This window comes from Nymphaea colorata, chromosome 6 (genome assembly GCF_008831285.2).
Source record: "Nymphaea colorata isolate Beijing-Zhang1983 chromosome 6, ASM883128v2, whole genome shotgun sequence".
NCBI classification, from domain to species: domain Eukaryota; kingdom Viridiplantae; phylum Streptophyta; class Magnoliopsida; order Nymphaeales; family Nymphaeaceae; genus Nymphaea; species Nymphaea colorata.
In genome coordinates, this window is record NC_045143.1 from 24,716,586 (window position 1) to 24,743,852 (window position 27,267).

Consider the following 27,267-nt stretch of genomic DNA (forward strand, 5'->3'; position numbering starts at 1 on the left):
TAGCATGCTCAACCAATAATTATACATTCTCCAATATAAAATATTCAACAATCTAGGCTTGATTAGGCCTCGCTCACCCAAATCTTAGTGTCCAAACTGTCGTAGTATTCCCGACAGCCACCTCAAGTGACCGATTGAGCGCCAACGCCAATGATTGCTCGCTGCCATCGCCAACAACACGGCCTAATTGCTGGAAATAGGGGGAAGACGGACTTCCCTAGCTGAAAATCAACCAAACGGCAATCACTATGATGAAAATCAATGAAAAGATGTGACAGGAGAGGTCTGCCTTGAGAAGGAGGCAGTCGGCTATGAGAAGTTGGTTCGGCTGAGGGAGGAAGGTCTGACACAAGAGGGAAAGAGTGCAGAGAGTGTTCGGTTGAGGGTGCTGACAGTGAGGAGGGAGTGCAGGCAGAGAGAGCAAGAGAGTGTGAGAGTGGTAGAGGAAGAGGGATAGCACGGGCGAGGGAAATGGGGGAGATGGTGAGGAGGAGACAAATGAGACAAGGAGGGAGCTCGAGCAGAGAGGGAGAGAAAGAAAACGTGCGGGCAGGGGAAGGCACTAACAGAGGGAGGAGGAGAAGAAGGAAGAGGAAGGAGGTGGCGGAGAGAAGTTGGAAGCCTCACCTCACCGCCACTGCCACAGTTCTCGTCGCTGCCTTGCACCAACCTCCGTCTTCTCCTTCTTCTACATGCTGGCACGAGAGGCAACAAAGGGGGACTGAGAGGAAGACGAGGGAGAAGAGCCCTCACATCGGGCTCCTTCACGCCAAAGGGTTCGGGTCCGGGACTGGACCCACTCCAACCCGACCTGAAATAAAACGAGCGTTACGTTCCTGCTACTGATATTTGGCATGGAAACATGCAGTTTGCTATTTATTTTTTAGTTATTGTGTTTTTTAAATCGCTTACATATACTCTAGTGACTCTCTTGATATCACGAACACATAACTGTTTACAGAGTGACTGTTTACACTTTACTCTATTTTTGCTTGCAATCTAGACCTCTCTTTTACAACAGGAAGGTTGGCTGGAAATCTCGATAAACAATTCAACTTCAGTCAACGGTTGCACTGTTGTAGGTTTTTTTAAGAAAATTGGATTGTTTGATGCCAACAATACTATCTTCTCTACGTTTCTTCACTTTTCAAGATTTTATTGATGGGCATGCTCTGATTTCAGATATCCTGTAATAACTGACAAGTTTCATGGGGTGGTAGATTTTCCACGTTAGTTTTTTAGAGTTTATCATATAAACCTGCCAAATGCTTGAACATTAGCCTTCTTTATTTGCTTGATGCACTGCACAATGATCTTATAACCCCATGTTTTTCTTGATCCGTGGAAAGAGAATCTTTTAGTTGTAATAAACTAAAGGACTATCTTTCTATAAATAACTGATAATGGGTTATGTTTTTCAACCAATGCATTTTTTTGCAGTGGCGCACATTTACAAGTTATGTTTGGTTTCCTTTTTCATAAACTTCTTGATAAGAAGGTGGTTGAGCGAAATCTCAGATTTGACTATCGGTGTCCAAAGACAAACATAGCAAGAAAATGTCAACGGTTGCTACGAAAGGAAAGGTCAGGGGGCCTTCGGAGTCCCAAACCAGAGGTTCCTCCAAAGGCGATATTGCAGAGAATCGATTCCAAGAGCAAGGCACAATCATATCAGCTTGGGCACCAGCTATCTCTCAAATGGTGCAGTGGTGTCGGTCCAAGAATTGGATGCGTAGCGGATTATCCGAGGGAGTTGAGGTTCCAGGCTCTGGAGTTCGTGAACCTTTCCCCTCGTGTCTCAAGCCCATCTGCTTCACGATCTTTCCCTAATATATTTATGTAGCCATTAAGATTTCTATTGCATAGGGCTGCTAACATGAGAGGCACTTTAGGGGGCTAAGTTATATATATATATATATCTAAAGCACTGGATTCTCATGGCCATCCCGCCTCATTAACACAGCCCAAAAACAAAAAAACATTGGGCTGCGTGTGTGAGAGAGATTCCTCTCGCAGCTGTAGGAATCCATGTTATTTATGTAATAGAAAGAGAGAGTGCGAGTGTGTGGGTGAGAGTTCATGCCATACGGTTGAATCTGCCCTCCCTTCTTTTATTGTTCCCTGAGGCGGAACCGACAAAAGTCCTTGGATGGAATGGATGGACCGGTTCAATGGTAGACACTAGCGGTCTGCCAGTATTCTAAGTTGTAGAAAACTGGCTAGTTTTCAGCTTTTCTGCCTGCCTTGTACAACCAACTAGCAACCCAAAGATCTTTTTGTTGTTGAATGTTCTATCATGGGTCAATTCAATGAGGGAAACCAAATGAAAAGCTCCTCCCAAATATCTGACCTCCAGCCAAAGAAAAAAAAGGAAAAAGAAAATATCACCTGAATTCTTCCTTGATGAAACCAAACCACCTTGATTCTGCCGTCATTCCTTCGTTCCCCTTCATAACTCTACCAAACAAATCCGCAGAAAAGAGTGCGAAAGAGAAAATCTCGGAGCAAGAAGAAAAAGAACAAAGCAACAAGATAAGCGAAAAGGAAATGGGACCCTAATCTAAGGTTCTTTTCACACGCTTCGATCAGTCTCATCCCAACAAAAAACACAGACGAAACCGGCGCGGGAGACTCTTCCTCCTTCTGGAACTCAAAAGGGCATACGGCATGTGGAAATGAGGCTCCTCTTCCCACGATAAAACCTTTCCCTCTTCCCTCCTTCCTCTTTTCCCTATTTTTCCCAAGAGGTCTCTCTGTGCAATTTCTCATTTCCCTGAAACATTTCTCTGTGCATACGGCGTGTGGAAAGGTTTCAAAGAAATGAGAAATTGCACAAAGAGACCCCCTCGGAAAATAGGGAAAAGAGGGAGGAGGGAAGAGGGAAAGGCTTTATCGTGGGAAGAGAAGGTCGTCGTCATTTCCACATGCCCTGTGCCCTTTTGAGTTCCAAAGGGAGAGGAAGAGTCTCCCATGCCGGTTTTGTCTGTGTTTTCTGTTTGGACGAGACGGATCAAAGCGTGTGGACAGAACCGTAAATTAGGTTCTCATTTCCATTTCGCTTCTCTTTGGTTTTAGTTCCAAGAGGAGTTGCTTTGTTCTTTTTCTTTTTGCTTTGAGATTTTCTCTTTCGCCTTCCTTTCTGCGGATTTGTTTGGGACGTCCTCAGTTTGGATTGCAGGCTTTTTATAGCAATTCCAGCAAGGAAGTAGACTATGGAACATGGACTCCTCAGTCCTTTGGAAATTTGACCACAGGATTTTGTGTTTCATGTAGAATTTTGGGCAGTAATTCCTTGGACACTTTATTTTTCATGAATGTTGGTTGTTAGGATCTACCTACAAGTGTCAAAGAACATTTTTTACACTAAGGCTGTATATCATTATTTACCTGTGCTCCTTTAGCATTACTGTGATTATTTAGTTTATCCTGGTCATGTTATGCTTGAACCAGTTTCACTTAATCTGTATGGACTTATGATCTGCAACACTCAGGCTGATCGAAGTTTACGACAAGAACAAAATGTGATCCTAGGATGCTTAAGGATTGACAGTAAGATCATGTTATTCTACTATGCCAAATAATTTTTTGAAGGGCAACTATTTATGTTTGTAAGTTGGTTGTGGTCAATAAATTATTTGGCTTTTGATATGCTTGATAGAAATAGACATGCAGCAGTGGGTTCATATGATGTCTTGAAGAGTTTATAAATGCTTATGACTTTATGTGGCTTTGAGTTTACAGTTGCATGACTCATTGTTACTGTGTTTGGCTGTTTATCCCCCTCTGTTATATATTGCTGACATTTTGATTTATTACTGGATCATGTTTAATCTTGCAGTCTTGGCTAAAGAATTCATTTTGGTGGCTCTAACTTCAACCAAGTCATCAAACATCCAAAATAATCACTTGACTAACACAAATGTTACCCTCCACGTGATAAGACAAAATCACTATGATGTACTACATCTGAAGTAAATCATTCAAGACAGGTCTAAATAACCAGGCATCACATCAAATAAGCCACTGCCTTTAACAGATTTGAGTAGGTTCAATACACTAGCTTGCAATAAAAGGAGAAAGATAATATTGCTGCCGGGGGCATTGCAGCAGTTTGGACTCTTAAGAGTGGGGTAAGCGAGGCCCAATCGAGCCTAAATTGCCTAATATCTTCAGTTAGGGCTTGTATAATTATTAATTGAGCATGCTATTTTTAAGCTTTGATGATTTATAATGCATGTTAGTGACGTTCCTATTTTTGGGAAAGTTTAAGACTATTTTGAGAAGGACGATGATCTACGTGTATAAATATCTTTCTAGCAAAAAACGGGCAGATGTAACTGCTGTGCAAGGGGGATATCTTAGAGCCTCGGCACACACATACCATCTGCAATTACAGTTTCTTCTTTCCAATTTCGTCATGAAAATACTGATGTTGCAGTTGTAGGCTTGCAGATTTTTTTTGGAGAATGAAGCTTGCAGAAATGATGGATTCAGTTTTAAGCAGCCAAGTGGCAACAAATTTCCACCTGCCTTTTCATGGCAAAAGGGGATACTGTAAACAAATTTCAACCGCCCCTAGTGGTAAAACAGATGCATATGGGTGGGTCTTCATATGGATTGATAAGCTGTTGATGAATGATGAGATAAAAAGGAAGAATCCACCTGTTTTGATATTTTTGTACAGAGAAACCATGATATTTTTGTACAGAGAAACTGTCCTTAGGAGATATTTAACCATATTAGAGTGCAAATATTTCTCATGCATCTTTAATGTTCTCATAAAAGGAAGACTGACATTGAATCCTCCTGTCAAACTTTGTTTGACATTTACTTCATTAACAATTCATGGTGTGGTGAGTAGCTAAAAATACTCCAGCATGCTTGAGTGACTTGTTTTTTTTAACATTATAATGGTAGGTGTTAAACTCTTTGATCGACAAACTTTGCCATGTTTACACATTATGCAAATGGCAATATGCTGCAGGCAGCAGCAACTGGTAGCTGGCGGGAATGGGGGTAGTGCTTTCTAGGACTTTTGCCACCAGCCGAACTAATGTCTCTCCCAAACCAGCGCATGCCCAAGGCCGGTGGGGTGCTGGGAGAGTGCACTTATTAAACACTGGGAAAGGCTATAAATGCTGCAGTGTAATTGTTGTTTTTCTTGTTACTAGACCCTCTTTTACTTGTTATTTTGTTATGGTTATGCAATTCACGGGCATAGATAGATTCTTTTTTCCTTGTATTTTTGTTCTTAGTGTTCTATTAAAAAGTAATTTAGTGTTCAAGATTGTTCAGTTTCACTTTCCTTTTAGAGTTTAGAATTTTTTCATTTGCCTTGCACATTGGTGGAAAGGTTTGTAGTTTTGGTGGCCTTATTAATTTGATTTTCTTTTTCAGTGTGAGATTCACTATATTCCCTAATAAATAGGGTTGCGGATGACATTTAGGATTTTTTTATCACATGTCTGAGTGGCCTTTGAGAGAGTAACCCTTATCGAGGATTAGGGTGTCATATGTGTGTTTAAAGGGTTTGGATTAGGGTGTTACATGTGTGTCTCGAGGGTTTGTACGGTTTTGCCTGATTTCAAATTTATTGGACTTGAAAATCATTTTTGAGGTACTGCAGTCATTGGGAGAGATTCCCAAGGGCTATATGCTTTTCAAACTTGGTTCTAAAGTATGTAGGGTATTAGGAATGTCAAGCGTCGCCAAAACCTCATGCTGCAGGGTAAAGTTCAGAGCCAACGAAATGGAGCAGTTGCTTTAGGGTTTGTAGTATTGGCTTGTTATGCTGCTTGGAAAATCACTTCAACTGATGGTTGATTGGTGGAGCAGCAAGAAGTCCTCCAAGTATTTTGATGATATTGTTCATATCTTGAGAAGAATGTTTGGGGATGCACGGGTGCCTAGTTCCTCCTTGACCATTGTGACCAGTTCTTCAATAGAAGGTTGACAAAACTATTATTTTAAGGGTTTACAAGTCAAGGCAAACAGGAAATTAAGCTAAAGGTTAGAGAGAAAACACTTTCAAACTTAAAGGGTGGTTGCTATTCTAGTATCCCTAGATCAAGGATCAATGAAGCCGTTAACATTGATCCCAGTTGAAAACAGAACTAGCATGGGCAATAAAATGCATCATATAGATTCATGGGTACTGACAGCTGTAAGTCCAGCGAAGACAGTCTCACTTGACTAAAGGGTTTGTCCATATGGAGGAGCAACTATATGACTTGTTGGAAAGAATGAATCTCTTATTGTTGGTGGCAGGAAATAAATTCACTAACCATCGCTGTCCTGTTGGTGTTGAGGCTTTCGGAGCTCGTGGCAGACTGAGTAATCTTTGAAAATGCAATGCAAATCCTGTTGTGACTAATGGTCTACTTTTTAATGGACAGGTTTCACAAGGTAAGCAAAGTGAATGGGCATGCTTTTCACCATACGAGATTAGCTGAAATTATCAAGTGTTTCACTTTTCACTTTCAAAGAACAAAGATATATATAAATATTTTTTTGTGGTTCTGAATCAGTTCAATCAAAGGATTGTAGATATCCAGTTACAAGAGAAACGACCCAGGTGTCTATTTTTTGCTTTACATTTCACCGGAGGGTAATATAAAAAAAATTCAAAGAAATGCTGCAAACTTAATATGTGAGGTCACTCAAGGCAGTGGATATGGGTTGGCGTGTAACTCAATGTTTCTTACTTCTAAATATTTGCTTGACATAGAAATGTGTGAATGTGTGAAAGTATCCACGACTCAAAAACATTTAGCTTCTTAATAGTTTTATTTCTTAACATCTTTGGTAAACTTTAATGGCTGCAAAATACCATACTTTCATGTTATTTTTGTTGTAGTAGTTGGAGGAGCATTCAATTCAAATACTACTAAAATAGCATGAAAAACTAGTATTTGTGGCCATTAAAATTTACCAAGAATGTTAGATATGAAACTATTAAGAAGCTAAATGTTTTTGAGTCAACGTGACAAAAAAATAAATAAATAAAAGTACCCAAAATAAATTTAAAGAAAAGAAAGTGTTGAGATTGCTAACATTAGTCGAGTCATATTGAGACAGTTGACCGGAAGCCCAAAGCTTTCTGGAAGGAGGTCGAAATATGATGGATATCTGAATTCTTGGGTCCATGTTATGGATATTTTAATTCTTGCCACCAATTCTCGGTAGAAATGTTTGCAAGAAATATTTCACTGCAAAATTCATTTTTGAAGGCGAATTGTTTGTTTGTGTTCTTACTTGAATTGAGCAGGAGCTGTTTGTTATTGGTGATCAAAGAGGGACTCTCCTTGCCTTCATTGTGGGGGAAAACCTTATGCAATCTGCTGTAGATGGGAGAGTTAGCGAAAATAGCAAACAAGGTATTTCCATTCCCTCATTTCAAGTTGTTAGAATCGAAGATGGTCTTATTTTCGTATTGTTGGTGATACTCCAGAAGTGAGCAACAATCGCTTGTGGCTCTATGTCAAGGATGTTCTAGGGAGTGAGGACTCTACAAAAAGTATCTTTGGCCTGTTAAGACCATCAGCGCCGCCCCCCACTCCCCACACTCTCGTTTCTACTAATAGCGATAGAATGTTGTGGGAGGCGAAATAAAATTTGGCATAATGTGTTAATATTGTTAAAGTCAAAGGTGTGCCTGCTTCTTGGATGAGGGACGGCTACCCAACAGCATTCTTCACACTCTACATTGCCCAAAACTCATTCTCACGTAGTGGAGGTGAGCCATTTATTTTTTGAATGCCCAGTTGCAAGCATTCCATTTCCTTTGATGCCCATTCGATGACTGTGGATGTTACCCTTAACTGACGGATGATGCAAATGACAAAGGTTTCAAGATTGAAGCTCATTCACAATCATCACTTGTCTTAAAGGTGGTTGCTAGCTTTGGATCAAGGTGAAATTGGCATCAGAGAAGAGGTAATGGATAACATATGTGAATTGCTGCTTGTTTCAATCGTCGGACATGCTTAAAACGCCTTGCCGGCGTTTTCAATTTAATAAAATGGGAGGGGATCGATACCTTGGATGTGATCACCCCTTGGATGAGTCACATGTCAAGCGCACCTGTTGGCTAAAATTTACAGAATATTTTGTAGTGAATCGTCCATGGCTATAGCGGTGATAGTAATGACCGATATACAAAGCAACAGGGTGATTTCTCTGCCGTTGTAAGTCTATAGCGAGGGCTTTCTTCGTCGGAATGTTTCCTTTGCTTTCTATTGGGTATTCGGCTTAATTTGGTTCTTTTTCTTGGCTTTTTTTTTCAAGATTCTCTGTGAAGCTTTGCTTGGCAAGTAAAAATGAGGTAACCTGTTTTATGTTGCTGATATCCATCAGCAGCAAAAGATTGGCACTCCAATTCCTGCAACTGGGAAAGCTATTATTGATGTTGGGGTAGATGGAATAATTGTTTCGAATCATGGTGGTTGCCAACTTGACTGTGCACCTGCTGCAATTTCTGCCCTTGAGGAGGTAACATTGATTCACCTCAAATAATTCTGAAATTGCTATTTCTTCACAAAGACAAGCTTTTCTTTTTCCTTCTCAAAACGGATTGCAAGAAATCTTTTATCATTTTCGTCGTTCCCCTGATAAGTTGTTGACACATTTGAGAGATGCTTGATTCCCCTCCTCGTTGGTCTTCCTATTTGAAGCATAGGTTGTTCAAGCTGTCGCTCTTAAAGTTCATGTTCTGCTGATGGAGGAATTAGGCATGGGACATCCGCCATGCTGCGAGCAAGGGAAAACATGCCGCCCGACTGCGGAAATGTGAGTTTGTATATTAAAAAAATTGGTGGAAAAATAAAAAGTGACATCAGAAAAGTCGAACTCACCGGGAAGAGCAGGCATGGCACAGGAAGCAACGGGTTTAGGCGACTTCTCCACCTTGACTAATCAACGGAACCATCAAAACAGGAATGCCCCTGTTTTAGCAACTCAGGCAGTGCCTAAAACAGTGGACCTTGGCCATGCCGTAGACAGCAGCGGAAAGAAGCATGAATTGTCTCTTGTAGGTTATTTTCTTTGTCATTGAATGCACTAGTGGGAGATTGTTCGGATTTTCCCATCTGGATAGTCCTGCGTCGATACGGGTCCATATCCGTTTCGGACCCTAAGTATAAATACTCGTGTCTTGTGATGGTGTGAGACACATCAAGTTTTTACCGTCTGGGTAATCGGTCCCCTTAGCCATACGTGAATTGCCTGTCCCCATCACTGGGCTGCTATGGCTGAGGAGAGAAACCCATTGCCGCCGCCGCCACCGCCGCCGCCAATGCCACTGGGAAACGACAATACGGGGACTGTAGCCGTTCTTCCCACAGCCGCCGACATTCAGTCGGCGGTCGCCTCTACAGGTTCTTCTTCCGCCCTTTATGAAACACATGAATCATGAACATTTCTTTCGAATTTCTGCATTTTCGTTTGTGCGCTATCTAGATTTCTAGCAAAGCTCCAACAAAAAAATCTAGGCCTCCTTCATTATACTCATTCACTCAACCAACAGGCTTGTAGGCAGACCTGCCGATGAAAGTACTACTTCTTTAAGGACTTCTCTCACTTCCGAATGAATAGTAGAACTGTATGATTACTCAGTCAATCAATGCATTCCTCGTTGCAGCAAGGCTAGCGCAAGCGTCAGAGCGAGGGATGCATCATGTGACGGAGGAGAGAGAATGGCAGTCGATGGAGTACTATGGAGTCAGTGAGTTAGTCAGTGAATCAGTCAGTGTCAGTTTTCTCAGTTAACAAAAAAAAGCAAAGCAAGCGTCAGCAATAGGCGGAGGAAGGTAGCTAAGAGCATACTTCAGTCCCTCTATCTTGCTTATGGGGAGCAGAAGTGACTCAAGTGAGGTCTCATTTGTCACACGCTCATCTGACCTCCCACCGCCCATGGACTTGGGACACAAACTGCAAATGTAAATAGATGATCATATGGATAAATCCCTGTTTATGCATCTATAGCTCGACTACCACTTCTTAAGACTAGAGGCTATGTTGAGCATTGAGATACTCTTTTTCTTGAACTTTCCCACCACCATCTGCCAAACAGACTTTGCAAAGGAACACATTAGCATATGATGTTGCACAGTTTCTTCTACTTGATGATTGTTCACTGATGCCACACCCTGTCTTTGAGATCGACCTAGGGTAGGCAGCCTATTTTTGCATGCCAAATACGTGAACCAACCATTGTGCTTCATTTATCAGACCTATTGACAGAATTGCAACGATCTCAAGAAGACCAATCTGGTAACAAATCAGCAAGGAAAGAAAGTTGGGCAACGGTCATCAATCAACGTATATATTATTTATGGAAATGCTTCAAGTTTTCCTTTCTTTCTAAATACTCTCTTGATGTACAAAGGCATGAACGATTGTATTGACTAATATACCAAAAAAATCAGAACATTGGTCTCTCTTGCTCGTGGACGTAGGCTGCAAAGCTGAACCACGTAAAACTGTGTGCCATCATTTCTCTTTACCTCCTTCTCTAATCAAAATCTCAGTCTATCATGGTATCACAGAGTAAGAAGATCATCCAAGGAAAAAACCATCGAGCTTCAAGTAGTGACACATTATGGAGCAAGAAAGGGAAACCAAGAATGACAACGGTGAAGCTACCATCATTCAAACCAGCGAAGGATTGATGCACCAGATTGTTGTTCATGAACAAGGTAACCCCAATCTCAAGATTACTCATACCTTGCTCGATGGTTTCAACTATTTGCCATGGTCTAAGGCAGTTACACGATTTCTTAGTGGAAAATCCAAGTTAGATTATATTGATGCTAGTATAAAAAAACCTCTCGTTAATGATCCAAAATACAAGGAATGGAGGTCCACCAATGACATTGTTGCATCTTGGCTCATAAATTCTATGGAGCCCAAGATCGCAGCCAGTTTCTCCTTCTTATAAACTGTCGAAGAAGTTTGGCAAGGTGACAAAGATATTTACGGTGAGCAATACAATCCTGCCCGTATGTATCAACCAACACAAAAGAAGGACAACTTAAAAAAAGGAATGTCATCTATTAGTGGGTACCTTGGTACATTTAAAGCAATTTGGAATGAAATGGACATATATGCACCATTGACTACAGACCTTACTAATGCCGAAAAGCAACGTGAACAGATTGCATCTTTGAAATTCTAGCCGAACTGCCTAATGATTATGAACAACTATGTAGTCAAATACTTATGGGCCATGAACTGCCTTCTCTAACATCAGTTTTTTCTTTGTTTATGTGTGAAAAGTCCAGGCATAAGGCTATGGGTATGCTGGCTGATGGTTGTCAAGAGATACATAATAAAGAGAGCCTGTGGCTGAGCTTAGGTTGAGCCATGCACTCACCTGGGCCAAATAAAAAGTTGAACTTTTTCAAGTACAATGTACCTATGGATTCAATCATGGAACATGTAATTTCAAAGTCCTCAAAGACACCCACTGGACCAATGCCAGCTGAGTTATCGATATGGGAACAACTCTTATAAGTGTTCCTTGAGCTTTTACAAGTCAAGTACGTGTAACTTGACCTGTTTAGTTGCTTGAGGTAAACTATTGGCTTGAATTTGACTTGTTTAACAAAGGTTTGAGCTGGAGCTAAGCTTATGCAATTTCAGCTCATATTACTTGGCTCATTGTGCAACCTGTGGATCCGGTCTTGCCTAGTAACTAGTTATGGTTGATACTCAAATGGATTAGACCACAATGCTTGATGGTATAGAATAGTAGAAGACAAGTATATCCGAGGCTCATGAAATTTTTCAAAATCTTAGATGTAGGGTGATTCTCAAGCCCCTCTCAATACATGAGATGTTACAACCTGTCCCCCTTATGTAGCACATGTTTCTTCATGTTAGACCCCATATTTGAGTGTTAACTTTGCTCTAATTCTGAAGGCAACAAGTCAAAGCAAAAACTAGTCCAAGAACCTGCTAATTTCTCCCTTAACTGTCTCTGGTTCACATAATAAACAGATCATGTACTAGGACACTAGGTGATATGGCACGTAGGGTACATAAGGCCCACAAGGTTTCTCAAATTTTTAGATGACTCCTCTATCTCACGGATGTTACATTCTTCGGTAATAGTTTTGAAAGTTTAATGAATGTAAGCTGTATATATATTGGTAGGTTGGAGGCTCTACTAATTGCCGAGTGGCATTCTGGGTAGAGGCATGCTTGATGCTTCCATTTGCTATTCTTGGATTTGTGATTAGGCCTCTGCAATTGAAAGGTGCAGAATTTTTCATCAGCAAATTCAATGATTCTTCATCATCTCTTATCACTATTAGCATGACTCAACTTTGAAATACACTTCCAACTTGACCTTATTTGTTCTTACAGGCTTTTTTCCATCTTCAAAATCATCAATTATGGCAAGCATTCAAAAGGCATTGGTAGACAGCAAAGGTAGAAAGCTGCAGCTCGAATATGTTAAAGTGCAGTATCTTCTTTTTTCCTGTTAGTCTTTTATGGTTCTGTTTTGCCTACTTTTAGATGAAGGAAAGGTTGATGGAGATGCTTCCACTGCGAGTTATGATAGGAGCAAGAAGAAGTCATCTTTGTATGTGTATCCTTGTGCTTATGTATAGATTCATGCATGTAGGTGTCTTATTTACGGTTGTGCTTGTGGTTGCATACTTTCATGTCTTCTAAAGTTTGTATTTGTGGTATTGCATGTCAAGTGTGAAACACACATCCAAATTTGTTACTTTCTAGTGTTTAGGTATCTAATGAAAGCCATAAATTCTATAGCTGTTGCTGGATTGTAGTTTATATATGGATGGAGTAACTGGTAATATAAGGCACCTGCTAATAGTAATTTCCATAATATGGTAATAATTTCTCCTTTATGTGAAGTTACTATGTATTAAAGAGCAGTTGATGTCACTCAGTGGTGGCACTGTTTCTTACATTGATTGCAATCTTGTAGCAACCCTAATGTGGTTCCATTATAAACAGCCCTTGCAGTTGGCTATTTTTTTCCATGCTGTTGGTCTCTCTCTATGTCACAAGGACACGACACTTTGGGTGCTTGCACCCTTGTTGATATGATGTAGATGCTGCTAGAGTGTGGCCCTAAAAAAAGGGAAAATAGAGGAGGGAAAAGGAAGAACATTTTTTTGTTTTAAAGTTTAAACATCCTTTTTGTTACTATTTTCAAAAAGAGCTTGTGTTCCTTGATTTTATATCATCTCATTTTTAAAATTCTCATTTTTAACTCTCTCCCCCCCCCCCCCCCCCCCCCCCCAACCACAAGTGCGCGCACACACACACACACATATGTAATTGTCCAAACACTTGAAAAAAATAAAACTAGCAATAAAATTGCTCACAAGTAATAAAAGTAGCAATTACCGATTAGCACACTATGATTTTATCAATGATTTAGTGGGAAAGGAAATAATTTATTTGTTGCCACACCCAAGCTGCACCCAATACGATTTAGGTTCGACAAACTGTTGAAAAATCCATGTTACTTAGATCCATTATCACCTAAGTCATACAAACACTTATGATATGCTAATGTATTCGTGTCGATACGGGGACACAGTTATGTGTAGAGGTGGGCATCGGGTCGGGTACCCATTACCTGGCCCGGGCCCAGGCCGGCCTAATAATTATCGGGCCAGCCCGGGTTGGACCGATGGGGCTCGGTAGGCACGGTAAAATCTATTTCTTTAATTTTACATATTTTATTATTAAAAATGTACTATATATATAAAAAACTTATTTTATATTTAAAAAATCGTTTTTTTATTTTAATCTGGCTCTGCCGGGCTGGGCCCGGGCTTCGGGCATCGAGCCCTGGCCCGAGTTTTGGACAGCGGGCAGTTCTGGACCCGGTTCTTATTGGGCCGGGCCAGCCTGATGCCCAGGCATAGTTATGTGGGTGTGACTGTATTTTAAAACTTCAAAATTTATATTTTCAGACAATTTTTTTTTTTCATTTTGAGCTTTCCCTTTTTCTTATTAACCTTCCACCAAGGTTCTATATTTTTGCTCTAATTTTTTTTTTTAATTTTGACAATTCTTGTGGATCATTATATATGTAAAGCTGCCATTTCCCCGTACCCAAATTTTTGTAAAATCACCATGCCCACATTTGTTGGCCATACCTGTACCCATACCTATGTGACTTAGACTGTCACAAAAACCCATTTTTTTTTAAAAAAACCCGTTTTTTTAAAAAAAAAACCCGTTTTGTACTTAAAAAATAAGCCGGCAGAAAAAACCCGTCTTTTTTGAAAAATATGTCAATACCTAGGTCACATGGGTACTTTAGTAAGGCCTATGTACCCATGTCGCCATACCCATACCCAAGGGGTGACTTGGACGTACTTGTTTTCTTTTTAGATCAAAACTCATCCAAACTCCTTAATTTTACTTGATTTAATTTTTTTTCAACTGAATTTTTATTCTATTTTGTAAGTTATTGTTCATTAACATGCAAATGTTGTTATTTATATCACTTGTTTATTTAAATATTGCTTTCATTTTGATTTTTTTTTGCATATTATTTTCTATATATACATACATATATGCTGTCGTACCCTTGGACCCACATTTTCTAAAGTTGCCTTGTCTGCACCCGTATCTCCATACCTAAAGTTGAACCACACTTGTACCCTTGTGACTTAGGCCAAAACAAAAAAGAAGCCAAAAAAGGTACCTAAATGCATTTTTATGTTTTTGATATTTTTTTTGACATGTTTTATTTTTATTTATATGTTTTAGTTTCTCATTTATTGAATTTTATTTTTACGATGTTTTTTAATACTTTAAATTTGCTGAGATTTTTCCTGAGATTTTCAACGTTGCGTATTATACCCGAGAATAATCTTGCCATTTAAAAAGCTGTAAATGATACTTGTGACTATGCTTACATCCATAGTCATAAAAACACGTTTTTTTTTGAAAAGAATGCAATAAATTAAATTGCCATTTAAAACTTTTAAAAAACATGTTTTTTTTTGAAAGAAACATTAAAAACGAAAATTTATTTTTTCGCAATTTTTTTACTATTTTTATTTTTTTTCATTTGTAATGCCAAACAGTTTTTTTTTATTTGTTGCAAATCTACTTATCTTTTGATGTTTGTATTATTCGTTTCTCACATATTTTATTTTCCCCCTTTTTTGTTTTTTTTAAATTTTTAAAAATTTACTGTATTCTTCACGTATTTTTCTTGTGTTTTTCAAGCTTGCCGTATTATACCTGGGAAAAACCTCGCGTTTAAAACTCCAAATTTTTTTCCCATTACCGTTATTAACTAGATCTGCAGCTATCAATCATTTTTGGTGCAAGTAATTTGGATCCCTTTATCATATATCTCTGTAGCCATCCATAAAATATTGTGAAGGCTAACAAACTTGTTATTTAATGTCATATCATGCTTATTTTAGGTCCAACAGTGCATCAAAGGTTATGATGCAAGTTTCGAGGTTCTGGGGTGATCTAAAAGTACTTTTGGCCGACAAGGTCTATGTTGTAAATGTTTTAGGTACTTGTTTCTGTCTGTCACTCTAACATTATTTCTCACTTTGCATGCGTAAGAAATCATGAGATCATGGCCAATTTTGGTGAACCATTCTGCCATAATAAATGGTGATTTGTCTGCAGTTTTGCATATTTATGCAAGGAACTGTAGACCCTGAATTTATACATATAACTTTATTCTTATTGCTCCTGATGTTTACTGAACCATTCTATCATTATAAATGGCACTCTATATGCAATTATGTGTATTTGTGCACTATGCAGATCACCAATTGTATCCATGTAACTGCATTCTTCATTTTGTTAGTTCTTTGGTAGAATTTGATTCTCTAGCTTTTGCTTAAGATTAGTTGATACAAATGTTTTGCACACTTAGTTGTCAAGGCGCCCAGGTGCTGCCTGGGGGCACCAGGCAGCGCCTAGCACCTAGGCGGGCCTAGCCAAAAAAGGCGACCTTTTTTTTTTTTTTAGTTACGTTAACCATTACATAATAAAATTATGTACTTGCTGACTGAACTGTAAGCTTCTATTCCAAATAAAACTTGAAAAACTGTTCTGTTATGTTCTAATTGAATGATTATACTTTGTAAGTAAAGCCAAAAAGTAAAAACATGATAAACTGTTCTGTTCTTGTTTACGTGACAGATTGTCAGTACATTTCCAGGTTGTTTACATACTGGAAAACTGTGTTGTTCTGTTCTAACTGATGCCTACACAAAAGAAAACAAGTCATTCTTGTTTACATACTGGACAATGCTTGCATTTCTTATAGACTATTTCAGTTATAGACCTTATAGACTATTTCATTTGAATCATTTCAAACAAAATGATTCAGGACAGAGGAAAGAGGGTGGTGGTACTCAGATGGCTGCAGCGAATGGTGAACAACAGCAGCAAATCCGGCGGTCGGTGGTGGCTCTTGATGGGACATGCAAGGCATGAAACCTGAGAGAGACAAATCTGATGCTAAACTTTCATTCTTCAGATTGTGCAAGTCTAACAATGAATGAAGGCATGCCTACATAAGCACATGCATGTCTGGCCTTTGCAAGGAAACAATTCAAAAACTAAATTCAAATTTGAAATTCCCTTCCAAAGAGGTTTCCTAATCACGACGACATCAATTAAGGAGCGTTTCATTCCTAGAACCTGCACAGATCTGGCACACAAAGGAGAGCTGATGTTGTGTTCGGTTGGTGCATAGGTGGCATGTGTTCGGTTGAAGTGGCACTCTAAAAATGGCATGAATGGCTGGCTCACATGAAGACCGTATGGGAAACTGCATGGCATCTATGCTGGCAGTGCATGGGAGGTGGGCGCCAGCATGTGGGGGCCTGGGATGGGTCACCTAAAATGGCACCAAGTCTGGTTGAGGTGGCAACCTGCATGGAGCTTAGTGCTGGGTCATAAGGGCTGCTGACTGGACCAGAATGCGCACTAGCAGTGGGCTCGAACTGGGGCGCACCAGCTTGGGTTGGGACAACTTAGGCCAGTGGCATAGCCACATTGTGAATGTTTATTATATTTTATACAATATAACATATAATATGTATATAGTATATATTATATATTGTACAATATAACATATGGTATATATATATAATATGTATAATATATTTATATGATTTATGCATTAAATGTGTTGTAGCATTATAATATGTACATTTACATTATAGTACATATTGTCGTACATGTTATATATATATATAAACAAATGCATTACATATTACAATATATGTGTATCATACATATATTTTGTATAATAATAATATTATAAAATAAGTATACATATTATTATATGTACATATTATAATATGTACATTTACATTATAGTACATATTGTCGTACATGTGATATGCCAAAATCTCTTAAATTATAAGTTCTGACCCAGATCTGAGTCCAGAAATATGTTCTTGCATCAGCTTGTTTTACTAGCTTCTCAAAACTTTTGAAAAGACATATCATCATAATTGTGTTTTATTTTTAGGAAACTTGGATCCCCCACTTTCCTTTCCGAGTAACTTTCTTCTTTCTCATGATGCACATGCACATTTTTCTTCACCATAATTAATTCTTTTTTTACCTTTACAGGCTGTCCATCAAAGGCTATTGCTTCTTGTGCTTCAATGGTCATATCAACTACTTTTGTAAACGTGAAGAAGATACATGTATGTTTCCACAGGTACGTCTTGTAATTAAATGCTCTAACGCTTGTTGTTGAGGATTCTATTTCAGTTTATGGTTTGTCATAAGCTCATCAAGCATGCAACATCTAGATAATAGTTGAACACTATGATGATGTGCTTTTGGGTGTACAGAAGATTTACTAGAAAAAACACATGCACGATAGTGCTCTTTGTCAGTAATAATAATAATCAGCCTTGAGTTACCCACTGGAAATTTTATGTTCCAGGAAATAACTATTGGGAAAGAGAGGTACACTGTCAGTGACGCGTTGTTTCAGCCTTTCATTTTGGGCCTCAAAGAGCATGGTATTGTTGAGCAGCTTCTGCGCTGTATCTCAAGTGCTACTGTGCTTCATATGAGAACCATAGGCGATTGTTGGAAAATAATGTGCTTTGTGGACTGTATCTATGACTGGTATGTCCATGTTTTTGACTAAGTTTGACCTTCCCATGGTTCTTTCTTCTATTAATCGAAATCATAAAAAACAGTTAAGTGCTCATTCGTCAGTCTGGTGCATACACTGCTTAAAACTTCTTGCAACATTTGGTAGCAAGTCATGCCTCCATAGGTCTCATCTTAAAATAAGCTTCTGCAGCAAAGAGGAAGGACTGTCTGCAGCGTATGGAGGTTGTCACACAACATGAAATTCTAACAGGGTTTTTCTTCACTTGCATACCCTACAACAAGTGGTTTTGAATTGACAGGAGTTGAATTATGAACCACTACAAACATATAAATGATATCATTAGGCATTTACTGTTAGTTGCATATTGTGGTTATAGTTCATCTTAAGTCTTAACGAGTTACATCACGTTGCATCTAGGACACCTGGCCTCTTTTTAAGCATGTTTACAGCCCATCCATATTGTAGAAGCTTTGGACATTGACTACGAACAACTAATAAGTGTATGCCATCAACACTGAAAAAATGAAGATCATGAAAGAGGAGGCTTTTAACGTGCATCATCAACCTCATAAAGTAAGTTACTGGTTTCATGCCTACATTTCTTTTGCTACAGATTTTGAGCAGCGCTTTCAAAAAGATGCAAGCTCTCAGATTTTTTACTTTGTGTAAAAAAGAGATGTTTGGTTATACTTTTTCCTGAGTGTTTGTTCATCTTTCTAGTTTCTATTTATGATTTTTCTTTAATTTTTAAGCATATGTATCTCCACCAAATAGAATACAATTTTGAACTTGTCTGCACTTAAGGATCTAGAATTTCCACTTAGTTAAGGAGATGATGGTATTTTAGGACTTGTATGATGATTTTGCTTTGATTTTGGCATATTGTTTTTTGTGTCTTATTGCTAAGAGGATTATCTAAAACCATTCAAACCAATCCAACTCGGTCCTGAAAGTGGTTTTTAGGTGGATAGGAGAGTGAGCTATAGAAGTATCAATTTCCCCTTAGCAATCAATGATCCAACCCTTTGCACGAAAACCTCAAAACAAGAGAATTTGGAGAAGATTGCTGGGGCACAAGACCGATCAAACTTTGCTGGATAGTCGTACATTTAGAGTCTAACGGAGTCCAATCCCATAGTTGTCATTATCATGCACTTGATGATTTTACAAAACCCACCACGTAGGATTGGTTTATCCTGGGCTTCCTTTGGAAAAAGATAAGAGCTTAACCTAAACCATTTGTAAAACTTCCAATCAGTTGAGGACTCAACTTTTATGGAAAATCGTCACCGTTAAACCAACCTTTTGTATAGAAGTCCATACTTTTATAGGAGAGTTGGTGAAGTTCATTTTCCTACCCAACCAATCTATATTGCTTTGCATTCACCCTCTTCTTTAGAGTTGAATTCCTTCCTCCTGGTGATATACCATTTGTTGTCAAGATTTTTTTGTAAAAGTGAAAATTTTCAGTTTTTCTTAAAAACATTTTGAAAGTGTCTTCTCAAACAATGATGTGGCTTTTCTTTATTCTTAGTACCTCCTTGAGTAGAAGGATAAAATTTCAAGGTTTTGTTGCCAAACAATGGAAGAGGAAACTTGAAAAAATCCTGGGTATGAGCAGTAAGGAAAAGTCCTGTGAAGTTGAGAAATTTAAGACTAGGAAATGCTATTGACTTTAGTAATCAAGCATCTTCTATAAGATCTTGGCAGGTAGCAAAATGAGAGTTGAGAGATGGGCTCAGGGCTTGTGTAGTCGTTCCTCTGGGTCAGTAACCAAGAGTACCGGGTAGGCATATAGGTGATTTATGTCTATACCGCGAAGATAATGACTTATGAACCTTTGTCTCGTCGAAAACCCGCAAGGTGAAGCGGGTTGGATACGCGACAAAGCTACACATAACCACCAAAGCGGTGGAGCTTCGTAGTAGCCTTTGGGGTGGTGAGGTATTCCCTCAAAGATGAAGGTCGGCCTAAAAAAAAAAAAATCAAAAAGCAAAAGCTGTATGCAATTGAAAGAAAGAAAGAAAAAACAAGAAGAAAAAAAAAAAGCAAAAGGTGTCTGCCAAGAGATGAAAGACATGAAGGCTTAACTCGTAAGAATTGAATGTGACAATCTTGTTAGCGTATGGGGATCGGGTCTATTCAGACCCGATCCATTCTTTTTATATCCACACGCCTAAGGTCACTAAGCGGTGGTTTCCTTGTAATATTTTATATTTTTATGTACAATTCTGTTGTAACCTAATTAGGGTTACGTTTTAATGAAAGATTAAGGAACGTAGGGGTGTGTTCGGCCCACTGCTCTTCCTTTCCTCCATCGTCCTCTCTTTCACTGTTTCACTCTTTCTTCTCTATTCTCAATCTATCGGATTTTCAGACGGAGAGACATGTTTATGTGAAGATTCTTACATGGTATCAGAGCCAGGTTACATTGTCCTCCGGTGAGTGATTTCAATTTGACGTGATTAGTACTATTCTGCCCTAAATACCTTTTTCTGGCTTGGATATCCCTCTTTTCAGTTTTGTGCCCTAATGCTGCGTGATTTACCCTAATCGATTTCCCTAAATCGATTTGCCCTATTTTCTGTTGCTGCCCTAATTTTTGGATCACGTCGTCTGCCCTAATCATATCTTTACAATAATGGATCAGCCGACTCCTTCTCTTCTATCCTCTAGCTTTCTCTCCCAACTTATTTCTCAAAAATTGAATCATAGTAACTATTTGACTTGGAAACGTCAAATTGTTCCATTTATTAAAAGCCATAGACTCTATGGGCATGTCGATGGGACTACTCCAGCACCTCCAAAGTATATTATCCGTGAAGAGAAGAGGACCATGGTGGGAGATGAAGCTGCTGGGGCTTCGGCTGGGAGTGAAGTTCGAATTGAGTATGAGACACTTACTGAAAACAATCCTGAATATGAACTTTGGCTGGCTCACGATCAGTCCCTTGTTGCGTATATTACTTCTACCTTGTCAGAGGAGGTATTAGGAAGCATTGATGATGATTTGACAACCCTGGAGTTGTGGACTACTCTTGCCACAACATATTCTCAAGTATCTGAAGCACGATTTCTGCAATTAAGGAGGTAATTTTAGGATATAAAGCGTGGGACGCGTACAGTTTTGGAATACTTGAATGAAATAAAAAATGTAAGTGATCAGCTTGCAGCCATTGGACATCCCGTCAGCGATAAGGACAAGGTGCAACAAGCCTTGAGTGGCCTGGGAACAAAGTTTGACATTTTTTGCACAGCCTTGGAAGTCCTACCCGTCCTTCCATCTTTTGAAGATCTGAAAGCTAAGCTATTTCAACACGAAGCTAGTCGTGTTCAGCGGCAGAATTTAATCCCTTGCAACAGCCACAATGTATTGATCACAGGAACGCATGCACTGCAAGGGAATCGCACTCGTCCTTGGACACCTCAGACAGGAATGGGAAGAGGGATTCTTCCGACACCACCAGGCATGAATGCTACGTCTGCCACATCTAGAAGGGTTCCAACTTGTTTCTATTGCAACAAGAAAGGGCATGTAAAATCAGAATGTTGGCACAATCCTCAGAACAAACATAATCAAGTCAGGCGTGAAAACAAGGCAGCCGCAGGGTCAGTTTCATCATCATCTGGCTTAAATCCGACATCAAATGTTTCAGCAGACGTGCAACAACTTCTCATGACAGCCTTATCTAGGCTCCACTTGAAGCAAAATGAGCAAGGAGAGTGGTATGTGGACTCTGGAGCAGCAGCCCATGTTACTGGGGACACAGGTAATCTCTCTAGTGTTTTCCCTTATTTAGATCAAGGTTCAGTTGTCATGGGAGATGGTTCCCATCACACAATATCACACGTTGGAAATGCACAAATATCTATGGGCTCTTCTTCCATTTCATTAAAGAATGTCCTTGTCGTTCCAAGTGTCAAGAAGAATATTATCTCAGTGTCCAAACTTATAGATGATACTCACTCTTCTGTTGAATTCACGCCGTCTTCTGTTTATGTTAAGGATGCTCGAACCAAGAAGACATTCGCTGAGGGCACTCGCAAAGGAAATATGTATGTCCTTGAAGAAGCTCCAAAGTTGTCAACACCTCACATCTCAGATTCATGTCTTTCAAGTCATAGTGAAGTCAATGTCGCAGAGTATAATAAGCCATCCATTTGGCATGGTCGATTAGCTCATTGTAGTCAATCTTTTGTTCGAAGTCTTGTTGCAGACGGGCTCTTAGATAAGTTCAGTCTGAGTTCAGTTAATGAGTCCAGCATGTGCTCGAGTTGTCATATCTGTAAGAGCCATGCCCTTCCTTTTCAGTTAATCAATAAAAGAGCTTCAAAGGTTTTTGATACTATATATTCCGATGTTTGGGGGCCTGCTCCAATTCCTTCTTCTTCTGGGAGTAGATACTATGTCATTTTTATTGATTCATATTCCCGCTATACTTGGATCCATTTCATGAAACACAAATCTAAAGTCTTCCGCTTGTTTACTCAATTTCATGCCTTGGTTCGAAATAAATATTCCAGTAATATTGTGCATTTTCAATGTGATGGTGGTGGTGAATTTATTTCTAATGAATTTACTGAGTACCTGCTAGATAATGGGATCACTAGACAAATCTCATGTCCACATACACCTCAGCAAAATGGAATTGCTGAAAGGAAACATAGGCATATTGTTGAAAGCGCGCTCAGCATGATGCATGACACAGACTTACCCATGACATTATGGACCGAGGCTTTTCACACGACTGTCCATGTTATAAACCGACTGCCATTGGCCTTGCTTGATGGAAAATTACCATTTTTTCTATTACATCAAGATCAGCCAAGTTATGAGGAATTGCGTGTTTTTGGATGTGTGTGCTATGTGCATGTTGATGTTTCCTTACGAAACAAATTTCAAGATCGTGCTATTTTGTGCAGATTTATTGGGTATGCAGATAACTACAAAGGTTATAGGTGTTACAACCCTAAAACTGGGCGTGTACATATTTCACGACATGTTGTTTTTAATGAAAGCAGGTTACAGGATTCCAAGGCTCCTCTTGTGACACTCAAGGACAAAAATGAGGTTTATGATACTTGGCTACATGCTGAAATCTTAAGACAAGGAGCAGAAATGTTAACCGAGCACAAGGTGCAAGATGTTAATGAACCCGAGACAGTTGTAAGTGGTTCCTTGAACAATACTACTTCCTTGGACAACATGCCTTCATCTTCTCAGCCCAGTGGTCCGCCTATGCATAATCGGTTCTCAGGCCTGGTGTATTCTAGGCGACCAGTTCCTACTGCAGCTCCACGCAAATCACAACGCGTGCGACATCCTATTGATAGATGGGTGAGCTATAACAACTTTTCTTTGGATTTTCAGCTATTCATGACAGAAGTCAGCAAAAAGGTGGAACCAAAATCTTATCTTCATGCGAGTAAGGAAAAATGTTGGGTTGAAGCTATGAATGAGGAAATGGCAGCCTTGCATGAATGTCAGACTTGGCAGATTGTCCCTCGTCCAGCTGATAAGAATGTTGTGGGATCCAAATGAGTTTATAAACTGAAATATAAGCCAGATGGTAGCATTGATCGGCATAAAGCACGACTTGTCGCGGTTTCACTCAGCAATATGGGGAAGATTATGATGAAACATTTAGTCCAGTCATCAAGATGGGAACAATCCGTGTGATTATTTCTCTTGCAGTCTCATATGGATGGCCTCTTTATCAGTTAGACGTAAAAAATGCCTTTCTTCATGGAGTTCTAAAGGAAGAGGTATACATGGAGCAACCTCCCGGCTATACTACTCATGATCCTCAAAAATGGGTTTGCAAATTACACAAGTCTTTATATGGGTTGAAGCAAGCTTCTAGATCATGGTTTGATCGTTTTTCTCATCATATACAACAAGTTGGTTTTCTCCGAAGCTCTCTCGATCATTCTTTGTTTATCTATCATACTGGAGAAGCTACCACCTGGTTACTTATCTATGTTGATGATATTGTTATAACTGGGAATTCTCCTTCACATATATCTTATGTTAAAGGTATGATGAAGCAAGAATCCAAGATGAAGGATCTGGGTGAACTACGATATTTTTTGGGTGTTGAACTTGACAGGACAAATGAAAGTTTAACTCTTACCCAACACAAGTATACTCTTGATGTTTTGGACAGGGCATGTATGATTAACTGCAAACCCATCACTACCCCCAGTGTTCTGAATACTAAATTGACTGCATCTAATGGAACTGCTGCATATTCCAATCCTACATTCTATCGCAGCATTGTTGGTATGTTACAATACCTTACTTTTACTCGCCCAGACATAGTATATGCTGTAAATCAAATCTCTCAGTTTATGCATGCACCCACTGAAGGTCATATGGATGCCGCTAAGCGGATCCTACGGTATCTCAAAGCTACCCTTGGTGATGGACTAGTCTACACAAAATGTCCAAATGTTTCTCTTGGACACAACATATATACATATACTGATGCAGACTGGGCAAGCGATCCCGATGATCGACGATCAGTTTCAGGTTTCTGTCTCTTCCTTGATTCTAATCTCATTTGTTGGAGCAGTAAAAAGCAGCGTGCTGTTGCACGATCTAGCACTGAGGCAGAGTATAGAGCAATGGCTGCAGGGACGGCTGAAGCATCATGGTTACGTCATTTACTTGGAGAGCTCAATCTCCCTATTGCTTGATCATCATTACTATGTGACAATCAGAGTGCAATAAAAATTGCTTTCAATCCCATTTTGCATAATCGTACCAAGCATATAGAGGTTGATCAACACTTCATTCGTCAAAAAGTTGAAGAAGCCGAGATCTTGCCTACTTATATATCCACACATGCACAAATAGCTGATCTTTTTACCAAAGGTCTTACAGGGCAGCATTTTTGGGATTTGAAGAACAAGTTGTGTATGATCAAATCTAATGCACAACTTGAGGGGGGCTGTTAGCGTATGGGATCGGGTCTATTCAGACCCGATCCATTCTTTTTATATCCACACGCCTAAGGTCACTAAGCGGTGGTTTCCTTGTAATATTTTATATTTTTATGTACAATTCTGTTGTAACCTAATTAGGGTTACGTTTTAATGAAAGATTAAGGAACGTAGGGGTGTGTTCGGCCCACTGCTCTTCCTTTCCTCCATCGTCCTCTCTTTCACTGTTTCACTCTTTCTTCTCTATTCTCAATCTATCGGATTTTCAGACGGAGAGACATGTTTATGTGAAGATTCTTACAAATCTTTGGTAGATGTGCGATTCTAGGGTCAATATCTTCTCCTATTTTTGATTACCTAGGATGCTGAGGATGATTCCTTTATGTTCATATTTTGGAAATTGAAAGACATCCCTTCTAGAGATTTGACGGCATTGACGCGTAATGAATCCTAATGATTGTACGGTAATATGTGTCAATGAAGGCCATATTATTTGCACACGAGCACTCATGCTTATTAGTTAAATTGATCATTTTTGAACTATTTCAAACTAAAAACTTGACATCTCTAGTCATAGGAGGAAGTAACCAATCTCCTTTGGTCTTGAAAGATGTTTGTCATTTCATTACCAATCCCCTTTGGCCTTGAAAGATGTTGGCCATTCCGTTAACAAACCATTATTATTCCATCTTAACCGCTTGTCTTCAACATAACCCAGATTTAGGGTTGAGTCTGTCATGCAAAGCCTCTTGTCTCTTTTCAAAAGGACCAGTCAATTTTGTAGTCGATTTTGAACTGACATTTTCGAAAGGTTCTATTCGTCGAAGTTGCTTGGGTTTTGGGTTTTGTGTCCTCGGGTCCTTGATGGTTTTGGACCAGGTTAGTACTCAGTTTCTTTCTTCTTGTGTCACATTAGTGTCAGGTTAGTTGAATAGATCCTTTAGTTAGCTATTGCACATGTCCAGCATAGGTTAAGGTCATTGGCTTCATTTGTTTTCAGTATGATCCTATTTTGATTTAGTTTGATTATTTAGTTTTGTTGAGTTGGGCAATTGTTGGTTTGATTTTATAGTAGTTCAATCTTCTTCATTTTCCACTTTAGTGGTTTTGAGCATAGTGTCATGTTTCGTTTCCACTTTCATTGTGACGTGGGTTGTTTAGGTGCTTTGTTGTATTAGTTGCGTGGTTTTCATTTTTCAATGCCTTCACTTGTGTTGCAGACCGACTATCCCTCGGCTCCACGCGGGCCAAATAGGTTTGAAAAAGTCAGCCCGTGACAACTTGATTCTTTTGATAAATAAATTTTTGCTGCACAACTTATTGTTTGAAAGTGTCAATGTCCAAGGATGTCGTGCATGATCTAATAAATTTATATATATATTACATATATGTAATACATGTAATATATTGTGTAGTTGTATGTATATAATATTGTAGTGTATGACATAAATAGTATATAGTTATATGTATATGTATATATAATAGTTTTATATATGTATATTACATAAATATTATATATAATTGTATATAATGTATATATGACAGCATAAATGTAGTAGATATTATATAACGTATACGTAATTGTATAATATGGAGAGCATGACTGGTTTTGAAGGATGTAGATAACACCTCTTCTCCAATATGTCCATTTTATTAAATAAATCGCTTTAAATGTACACAAAAAAGGACAAATAGCTGGAAGGGTCAAAGTTTATTATTTATTTTGGTGCACAGTTTCAACTGTTAAGTTTGGTATTTGATACGTGCATATTAGTTGATTTTTTAATTTTGGTGGATTTTTTTGAGGAAGGATATGAGGACATGTTGGGACTGAAATCGATTCAAGAATGTAGAAGGTTCATGATGATTAATTTGTTTCATTGAGGTCTAAGTAGTTCAAATTGTCTTTCTTACCTTTGTCATCTTCTGCAGTATGTCAATACGAAAACACAGAAAATATCTCTGCTTCTGAAAAAGCGGATTACCACACCAAATTGGATCAAGGTAATTGAAATGCATCAACCTTTTTTCTGCCTAGGATGAAAATAAAAGTCATGTTATGTTCAGGCAAGTATTTCTTCACAATTGATAATTTTACACAGCATAAGGAGCTCTGAGAAGTTCACATGTTCGTAGACCAGCTTCTTCAAGAGGTAAATCATACGTTGTGCTCTTTAAGCTAAAGTTACTTGGCTACCAGGCATTTT

General features: G+C 38.9%; 1 protein-coding gene across 1 annotated transcript; it reads left to right on the forward strand.

Moving 5' to 3' along the window:
• Window positions 1-12,157: 12,157 nt before the first annotated feature.
• On the forward strand, window positions 12,158-27,262 carry LOC126410186 (uncharacterized). The gene is made up of 6 exons (XM_050078486.1): window positions 12,158-12,256; window positions 12,367-12,432; window positions 12,520-12,586; window positions 17,614-17,704; window positions 26,993-27,064; window positions 27,163-27,262. Exons 1-6 carry the CDS (start codon window positions 12,205-12,207, stop codon window positions 27,175-27,177), a joined length of 363 nt encoding a protein of 120 aa, XP_049934443.1. The 5' UTR covers window positions 12,158-12,204; the 3' UTR covers window positions 27,178-27,262.
• The last annotated feature ends 5 nt before the right edge of the window (window positions 27,263-27,267 follow it).